Source organism: Corapipo altera, unplaced genomic scaffold (assembly GCF_003945725.1).
Source record: "Corapipo altera isolate COAL_440 unplaced genomic scaffold, ASM394572v1 44, whole genome shotgun sequence".
NCBI lineage: Eukaryota > Metazoa > Chordata > Aves > Passeriformes > Pipridae > Corapipo > Corapipo altera.
In genome coordinates, this window is record NW_020884880.1 from 13,973,296 (window position 1) to 13,983,826 (window position 10,531).

Below are 10,531 nucleotides of genomic sequence, written 5' to 3' on the forward strand. Positions count from 1 at the left end.
TAGTCAATCCATCCCTTTCGGTCCTAAGAACAGAACACGGAAGTTGCTGTAGGATCCAAACTCCTAGTTAGATCCTAGGTCTTCCAAGCACTAGACAAAGCCTGAGGTTCTAACTGCTGGCTACAATTTCAGGGATTTCCATCTTTCCTTATTTAAATTTCGGAAGCTTTGGATGTCATTCTATTTTTCCAAGTGCAAAAATTTTTGAAAAATAAGATCAATGAAAAGGGAAGAAAGTCCAAGTCCATTTGAAGAAAACTCCCACAAATCTAACAAAAGTTTAAGAGACTTCATCATACCATAAATATCTGCTTCTGTCAAATGTCCTAAGGATCTAGTGGTGTACTTCATCACATCATGTGCCACAACAATGTACTGCATCAAGTTCTGCACGGAACTCAAGCAAAAAAAGAATTCAAGGATTCTAAAAGTCACCTGGAACGTCTTACGATTTTTGGCAGTAAGTGATGAATGAAATCACAAATACAATGAAGTAATGATCAGTGAGAATGTAATTAATGTATCTTGAAAGTATCTGTAATTCTTGATTGTCTTCCAGGTAATTGTTGGCCTCACCTTGTTTTTAGCAGAAGAGACAAAAATAAGAGCCAACTGACTTTAAATCTAGCCAACAACCAAGGAATGAAGACTTTCAGTCTCATTTCTATCTCTAATTTTAGGATACAAATGTCTTTAAAGCATTTTAAAGAACTTAAGGGAGTTACTAAGCCATTAATTACCATCCTGATTTTCCTCAGGAAAATGAATTTGCAAGACTTGAGGTCAGGCCAGATGCATCCAGGTAATAAAGTCCAAGACAGGAGAAGCACTATGCCCATCAGAAGGGAGAAATGCACGTTTCCACTCCAAAGTGACAGTTACCTAAGCTCAAGCTCTGAGTGAAACGTGCTTAGAGTCCAAGCAGCATTTATGTGTTCAGATAAGGTGTTTATTGACATTTCTGCTACTTTTAACACACAGCTTAAAAACTGCACCAGAAGAGAGAAGGAATAAATGCAAAAAGATACTGTACAAAAGGTTTTCCCAGTGGTAAGTTAATCACACTTGCTAAGACGAAAAGAAATTAATATATGAAAGGAAATCAGCATTAGCTAAAGAAATGTCTAAGTAAATTTTAAGTGATATATCTAAAAGTAACACAGTCCTCTCAAAAGAACAAAACACAGCAGTATCTGCTTCCCATCCCATATGTGGTCTTTCTGTCAAAGAAACAAAAAAGCCTAGGTCTACCACATCCCATAATTAAAACAGTGTAATATGTTATAGACATTAACATAAGCTAACTTTTTAAATACAAAAAATTTTGTAGATTCTCTGACAAACGAAAAAAACAAAGTTGATTTTTGACAACAAATCTAAATCTCTGATGGACTTAAGAAAGACCACCAAGCTTGCTTTTTCCTCCGTAAGAAAAACTCTTAAAGAGGTTGTAAAATTGTTATATTGAAAGATAAAGCTTTTAAGCAATAAACAGGACAAATGTACTAGGAAAAAACACATGTGCACTATTAATGTGGGAATTGGGAGATTACGTCTCTAGATACATTAAATAAAATATTTTTCAATTAACATAGAGATTACTTTGCCCTCAAATTTCTCTAAGAAGCCATGCTGCCAAAAATAATCTGAATTTCATAAAAGAGCTTCTCCAAACAGCCTTGCATTTGAGGACATAATCCCCCTCCAGGCTGTTCTTTACTCCCTAGCACATGATTTAGGGAAAATGTTACTGTTCCTCCCTCCCCCTTCAGACGCTCTTGAAGGGTCATAAAGCTCCCTCAAACCTCTCAGTCCTACCACAGAACAGTGAGGGAGTTTACAACCTTGATTATCTGAGGTAATGCTCTAATCCAGACCATTGCAAATAAATGTTAGAAAAATATATTACACCTCTACCAAATAACTTTTGCTTTAAGGTGATTTGTTTCATGGTTTACTTAAAGACAGTTCGAACACATGTATGTGTATAACTCACTGCACAACACTGCCGATGCAATATTATCTCCATGAAGCCCAACCCGCTGACGTGTTAACCAGGGCATTTCTCACATTTCAAATGCCAGTTATGCAGCAGTTTGCTCTTTCAAAGCACAGCACAGCGTATCTCGATCCCTAGTGCGCAAAACGGAAAAAAACCCCAACCCCAAACAACCCCCCCACTTACCACACTTCCAGACTTCAGGGACCTGTCTTAAAAAGTTTATTAAAACCTCTCAAATATTTATTTGTTCACTGTAAAATTTTTTTATATTTCACTTCTTTTAATGCTATAGAGTTTGCAGGAAAAGGATTAGGGGGCTTGCCAGTGAGATCAAGCACAATACTGCAACACAGATAGTCAACTTGAACTTAAGAGCCAATCATGTAAATGACCCTCACCTAAAAGTGAACCCTCCAAACAAACCAAATTATTCTTCCACATTGGAGCACTAAACCAAAACATTCAAGATCACTCCTTTCACCACCAATTTGGCTAGTACAGCCTAGTAAGTTTACACACCTAGACAAATATAAAAGCAGGACTTTTGCTCTGTAAAAGGCGGGGGTAGGAGGAATGAGAGAGAGAGAAGTAAAATTCAGAGATGAGGGAAGAAAATTATGTAATACTTTTCATCTTGCCAAGTTGCACTGCCAAGACTGACAATTAGAAAGACGTTTATTTAATAAATATAGCACAGAAGCTATTGAAAACCTCAGTGATGCTTACATTTAGCAAGTTTATGCTTCAAGAGGCCCATTTTCCAACTGAATACATACGCTGATTTACAGACTGATCATGGAGGTTTTAATTCTATCAATCTGTATCTGACAGTTGCATATTTAAATGTGCTATTAGCCACCAATTCCTGGACATATGTTTCTGCACTCCGATTGCTACTCCTTGGTGTCCATGTCCTTATGTTCAAGTAAGAGCTAGCACTGCAATCACCCCCTGGAGAGACAGGCAAGGAATGACTGGGCAGAAAATGTTGCAAGGAGCAACTACACACCTCCTCCTTCACCCATCAAGTGCCATACAACTACATAGCCATGTCTCTCACTTCACCTCTGTTTCTCTCCTAAGAACTTTTTCTGTGACTCTCCTCCTGAGTTCCTCCGCACCAGAACTCTTCCTATTCGTAAATGTCCTCAGAAGACTAATGAATGCAGTGGCTGCATTATCTGCGTGCCACTGGTTGGAAACAGATCCAGAAAAGAAATACAACAGACCTGACATGACATTTTCATCTTTGCTCACAGTACTGACTTAAGTACTGAATTGCCTTCCACTGTTCTGTTTGCAGTCTGTATTTTTAGACTTCCAAGAATGGTATTTTCCTTTGTTATTGTACAAGATGTGCTAGGACTGAACAATATCATAATATAAGCAAAGAAAGCAAAAGTGTTTTCATTCAATTATGCAATACAGACACCCAGTATTTGAAGCTCTGAAATGTTTATTTAGGAGTAAAACATGTAAATAAGATCTTCAGAGTGTATTTAAGAAAGTAACAAGCTTTGTCTTAACAACTAGTATACTGAAATAACCCTCAGAAATTAGGAAAATCTCAGGTATAAATCACCGAGAGTAACCAGCAGTCCAACTGTAATTAGATGCTATTTAGTTATTTTTCCTAACAGCCAGTAATAGCTTCAGAAGTTTTTCCTTTTAAATGATCCACTATTTTATCTAGAGACAATGACCTTGGAAGCACTTAAGCTGGCAAGCAGAAATTCTCAGACTACACTGAGGAATAAACAGATAGAGAAGAATACTATTCCTTAGATAGAAAAATATGTGAACAGCCAGGAGGAGATACAGAAGAAGTTTTTGAAGTAAAAGAAGATTTGAGATATGAATTGGAACAATCCGTAATAGAAATTGAGGGTAATTTCCTATTGAAAACTTGAATATTTGCAAAATAATTGCTGCAAATATAATGAATAAGACCTTATTGAGAGAAAGCTGTTTGTTATTTATTGGCTAAACGCACAGTAGGGGATCTAGAACAGTGACAAAAAATCTGCAAGGAACAGGACTGGAATCTTTTGACCAGCCACAATGATGCTTCTTCAACAACAGTTTTTCATTTTATTGTTTAAGAAACAAACAAACAAAACTGCCCCAAAACAATCCCACAAAAACAAAAAACACATGAAGATAGACAAAAGAGAAGAAACCCACAATCAAGTCAAAGTCATCCTTCCAAGACTTTACTGATTTTCAATATAGGAAGTTAATTTCCTTTCAGAACAGTTTCTGCCACATCTTCTCAGCCACCACCTCCTCGAGCTTCAGAGAGCAACAGGAGGTCCTCTGACTCCCCAAGCTACTGAATGCTTCTACCTTTTCCTAACTCAGCTTAATTTTTTTCTCTTAAAGAGCATCAGAGCTACTTTCTTCACAGCAACTGACTGTTACTGCTGCCAGGGGGAAGTTAGGACAGCTCGAAAAAGAAAATGTCAGACAGTATCACGGTCAAAAGAAGAGGAAGTGGCTGAAAGATACAGCCAGCGTAAAAGGAGCCCCTGTGAAACGTCTTCTGTGTGGGGGTGCATCTGCAATCCAAACAAAGGGAGCTTCATGCAGCTGGGATTCTGCAGCAACAGCCTTCCAACAGCTGAGCTGTGTGACTGTCATTGCATGGATTTTTAATACTCGCATAGCTTCAGAATTAAAAAAACACAGGTAGAGTTCCGTAACAATGGAGGGCCTTTACTGTCTTCCAAAATCTGTTATTACTATAATGATAGTTTTCCAGTATCAGGAAGATTCTTACATTTTCCAGCTGGCCCAGAGGAAACAAAAACTCATGGGTTGCCAAACCTTAATGAGATTGAGTTTGGCCACACTCATGTAACACTGAGCTTCATGCAGAGAAAATTTTGGGTTAAACAAACAGAAATGTGTTGTGTTAGTATTAAAGTATCAATGCAATATAGTAACTAAATCTATTCAAAAGAAAACAACCAACAATTCAAATGTTAATTTTTATGAATTACGTTGATTTCAGTGAAAGCAATAATAGTTTGTGTGGTATTGTAAAGAAAACAAATGGAAAAAGTTAGTAATCACAAGAACACATTATGTGATCACATTAATCTGTTCTGCTTCTCACATGTCACTTCCCAGCAGAGTAGACTCCGATGGCATTAAACATTGTAGGACAAACAGAGAGAATAGAAGTTCATATGCAGGACTTAAAAAGGGTTTGATTTTTTTAGTCCCCGCTTCTTGCAAAGAACAAAAAGTTGGACGTTCAGTTCATTAAAACTTAATTATTGTATTTTTCTAATTGTCAGTAGTTTGCCAACATTTAAACAATTAAAGTCAGCACAATTATGCAAAGCAGACAGATGTATTTGTGCGCCAGGATGCAGAGCTGGACATAGGTCATAAAAATACAATTGTGATGAGTATTACAACTCTTCCCAGAGTAATACAAGAAAGAAAATGCTTCTCAAATTATAATCCTCAAGTGACTAAAATACAAACTTCTGTTCCATCCTTCTGGATGCTATAAACAACGATTTTCATGCCTCTTCTTTATTTACTGGTCACCTCCCTACCTAACAAACTTAGGAATGTTAATTGCTTATCGAGCTACAATCTAACAGTGAGAGATGATTTGAACATTTAGACTTCCACAGACCACAGTGGTATGACAATCTGTTGGTAAGACATTCACATCCTCAGGGGACAAGTTATTAGTGTTCAGTAAAACACTATCCCAAAATAAAAAACAAAAGGCAATCTAAATGTCCAGCCCCAAACTGGAGTCACTGAAGCAATCTCTTTGATGTTTGGAGCCTGTAGCCAAATCATCACCTTCAGATCCCTTGCCCAGGTGAAAGACTATAACAGGAGAGGTCAGAAACCTTAAGGTTTGGTGGGAAAATATCTCAAGAATTCAAAGACTAACTAAGAATGCTCCTAAGACTGAAACCTTACTCCACAAAAGTCTGCAAAAAGGCTTCATCAGTATGTGCAATATGGGTTGCTCACGTCTGTAGCAAAGTAATATAAACACATTGTGACAGTAACATGTGATCCAAAATACACACTCGAAAGCAACGTGAACTCCCTGGAGCAGGATGCAAAAGACATTCCATCCAAATTAAAAAACTATAAGTAGGTAAGATGGTAACACTTTAAGAATAGAGAAAAATGAGAAAGAATCAGGTAAGAGCCACAGAGTAGTGGAAAGATTAATACTGACTTAAGTAATTTTGAGGTTCAGTTTGAAGAAAGAATAAAAACAAAGCAAACAGTCTTTGTAGGATAGCTTGCATGCACAGCAGGAAAACTGTAAAGTGGTTCCTAATAACATTCCAGCAAAGCTATGTTAGAGGACATTACAAGTTGTAAAGACAAGTTTTCACAAGGTGAGAAATGCTAGGATGAAAGTGGCCTACAGTTAATTCAATCCCTGGTGCACATATGTTGCAATGGGTCAATTAAAGTCACAGACAATTTTTACATGCAAATTTACTGTACAGAGGAGATGGTTGTTCAGAAATGATATGTATTCAACAAACTACTTTCCTCATTGTTCAAAAAGAGATCTTGCAACACAGCAAGTGTTCTTCAAACCTTGCTGTGGTAACACATGTTCTTTATTTGCTCTGTAATGCTGATCTATTATGACAAAATGTAACATTACACATCTGTCTCAAAGGAGAGATTTGATTTCCAGCTTAAACACAACAGATGAATTTTCCCTATCTTTATGAAATGGAGAGGATAAATACACTTAACCTCTGTTCCCTGTCTTCCAATTAAGAGAGTTAAAAGACAAATCCTAGCTTGTGCATTTTGAGACACCTAGACCTGATTTCTCAGAGAAGCAGCTAGTCAGCACTTCTGATACAGCTGAGTGCTCACACTTCATTAACCACAAAGATTTCAAATCCAGCATTCAGAAATGAAGAAGACTAAATTAGTGACTACTTTTTAGAGCCTAGTTTAAGAGGCTTGCCTAAAACCACTGCTTGCAAGCAGGTAATACATAGATTCATACTCGAGTATAACACAGCCTTTGAAACCAAACAGTCTAAACACCAGACACCACTTTCATCCTGCAATTAATGCCCCTCTTCATTCACTTGTAAATGTGTCAACAACTCATACCTACCTGTGCATCTCTCACCATACCACCCTGGTTCACTCCCAGTGCAGCCTCTCCCTGTGCCTTTCAGGAGGTTGTGCCTCTACAGCAGGGCACAACGTGTACTGAAGTCCACAGCACAGCGCATGAGCGCAGCAAGGTTGGACTGACACTGCCTATACAATCCACAGCTTTCAAAGCTTTTGATTTGCAACTTTCTAATGCATTGTTTTGCTGCAAGCAAATCTTGATTTTCATTAAATAAGTGCTATCTGAGAGGTATCAATGCCTCCCAGTCTTCCTTACCAATCTGCAGACACTGCAGCACCCCACAAGCTTGGCTCCATGCAACTGCTTAACTTTGGACTACTCGTACAGCCCTAGTTCTTAGTGCTTCACTTCCCTTTTTTGTTCTCCACTTTTCCTTATGCTTAACCCTAGGCTATGTGCCCAAATAGCATTACTAACCTTTCTTCTCCCACTGCCATCCCCCAGTCAGGATCTTATTTCATTCCCATCTGAACTAGAATCTCGCTCCTTTCCATAAGCTCTTTGCCTGAGAGAGGTCTATTTTCTTCAGTCACAGTTCTGGTAAATGGACTCTGTTCACCCAAACTAGAAAGAAAATTCACCCTCAGAAGTAGCTGACTGCAACTTTACAAAGTTTATAACATTCTTAGTTGTTGAAAGGGGTCACTGTATGTTTTCAATGGTCACCAGAACTTATTTTTCTTTTTGATAGGGAAAACCAGCACCTTTTCAGATTTTAAAACCTTTTACCTTTCCAAAAGTGATCTCTTCCAGACAAATTGTTACTATAAAGTATTTCCATAACATAGATATATAAATACAAATAATGTGATATTAATTAATTATATGTATAGATAATTACATTAAGAGAGTACAAGTAATATATATATAACAAAAATATTAAAACTTGCCTAAATTATAACAAATTAAATTATGCCTGGCAATTTCAACTGAAAGTCTGGAAGAGAACTCCTACAATTTTAAGTGACACTTCCTTAAACCCAAATTTTTTATTAAAGGTTGATGGGGGAGTGGAAATAGCCGGTTTTGCACAGGTAAGGCACGCAATTAGGCAGACTGAAGATTAAAGCAGTTCTATGGGACTGCTACAAGTTTTAATCTTTCTATGCAAGCTTGAAGCTCCATATCAAGAATTCTGCCTCAAGCTACCTAACAGGTAGGTTTGTCCAAGATCAAAGAATCAATTCAGCACTTCAGTCATGAAGTTCTGCTTCAGGTTTTTAGTTTAGTTTCTTGGTTTTCTAAGTTGTTTAAAAAAGACAAAAAACCCCCAAACCCAAGGTATACTGTTTTACAGAACTTGCAGTTTATCTTAGTACAAATAAATAGGGAAAAAAAAGATAAGATTTTAACATTTGCAGTTGATTCTAATTATATTCTGAGCATTTAAGCCAACAGGCAAAGATACTTAAAATGATACAACCAACTCTGGATGCCATCTTCTATGTTCAAATTTAATTGTTTTTATGAAGGCCATTTCAGAACCAAAAGCAATGATGCTAACACCTACCTATAACATATACATTATAAATTCTTTAAATTAGAGTTAAACTATTGAAAGCTGATCAAGCTACAAATAAAAATAGCTATAACTGAGAAAGCTTTCTACAAAGAAATATTTTAAAGCAGAACTACACAGTATTATAAACACTCATAAGTCTGGAATCCAAAATTTCAGTACAAACATCTTTAATTTCTAGTACATTAAATATCTCAATAAAAGCTACACAGACCAAGATGTACATAAATACTCCTTTGGATGTGCATAGAGTTATTTTTTTTCCATGAACAGGAACAGAACATACCAGATAAAATAAGTAGTTCAATAATTTCTGCATCTCCCAGATAGGCAGCAGCATGTAAAGGGGTCCTTTTCTCATTATCCTGTGGTAAGAGGGGGGAAAAAAGGTTTTATTTAAAATAAAAAAATATGTTTCAGCATTTTGTATGTTATGAAAAAACACTGCATAAAAGTGCATCTTCCAAATATTGTACATTTCATATTTTAAAAAACATAATTACTCTTAAGAGATCAGTCACATTTACTAAGACAAGCATGCTTCTCCCAGGGGAGCTCTTAACACCTTCATAGTCAACTGCTGTTTTTCTGACACACATAGATTGGCAGATGCTCATCACATCTTCAGATTAACCCATCAGTTATAAATCACCATTCACTTGTCTCCAGAGAAAGGAACTTGAGTCTCTCCTACACTGGTAAAATGGTGTGTCATGTCATATGCAACAATTAGTAAAAAAACATTTTCTTTGCAAAGTTTAAAGATAGTTTCGAAAGTTATTATTTTAATAGAAAACAGGCTGGAGTGCACAGGGGCAAAAATACTGAAACCCAATTTCAACTGTTTTGTTTACTGTAAACAAGCAAAGAGAAGGTAGAGATGCAATTTATCTTGCAAAAAACACCCTGGAGGATGCAAGTAACACCCAGCACTCTTAATTAGTTCACGCTGATCTAACATCCTTTGGAAGGTACAAGGATCTTACTTAGACATACACAATAAATACTGATGAAGATTCTCTTTTGAAAGATTAGTACAAAATATTCCTCAACTCTTTCAGGATCAGTGCCTTTTCCCCTGCATCAGTTTATAGCTTAACCAGAAAAATAAGATCACATCACAGTGAGTGATAAAAATGAACAAGAATCAACCAGTTTGCTCTCTGAGGGAAGGCTGCTGAGAAATCAGAAAAGAGACAGATAATCAGTCAGCATCTGGGTTCTAGCCTAAGCTCTACTTAGATGTCTAGATCTTTTCTGTAGAGTTTCAAGGGGCAAGGGACCAAGATTATATGTAGCAAGAAACTTTAAGTCACACGACATTGATATTAATTCAACTATTGTGTCCGGACTATCAAAAAATTAATACACATTTTTTATTGACATTTTATTTTGAAAAGCATTCCTCTCCCTTACTAAAATAACCTTATTCAGTGAATCCTTATTTGACAGCTAGCATCACACAAGAATAAAATTAAAGTACATGGCAGGAGAAACCCAAGAAGTTATTCTAAAACATAAAAGACAACTCCAAAACTTAGAACATCCAACCCACCCCTCTCCAAGAAAACATCATCACACACACAACCCCTTGCCCCAAAACAACCTAGTCCTCCTGTTAGTCCCTGCTCAGAAAAAGTCAAAGCTACACAGTTCACCATGTTTCCTAACAGAATTTTTTGAATTACACACAAGTCATTCCAAATTGAGCAGTGCAAACCTGACACTGATGCACCCTAAGGAATCAATACTACCTGCTTACCACTAGCACCACATAATACCTCACCAATTTCTTGCCAGTATGTCTCAACTGCAGATTACACATGTAGGATAAAAAGAGACAGCCTCCTGG

At 36.9% G+C, this 10,531-nt stretch overlaps 1 protein-coding gene across 3 annotated transcripts in view; it reads right to left on the minus strand.

Annotated features, from left to right (window-relative positions):
• The window catches only part of ANKRD28 (ankyrin repeat domain 28), a 119,136-nt gene that overhangs the window by 44,451 nt on the left and 64,154 nt on the right, over positions 1-10,531 (minus strand). For all 3 annotated transcript variants that reach the window (XM_027638994.1, XM_027638995.1, XM_027638996.1), the window contains exon 3: positions 8,966-9,044. In XM_027638994.1, the coding sequence (XP_027494795.1) occupies positions 8,966-9,044 (79 nt within the window). The remainder of the gene's footprint in view (positions 1-8,965; positions 9,045-10,531) is intronic.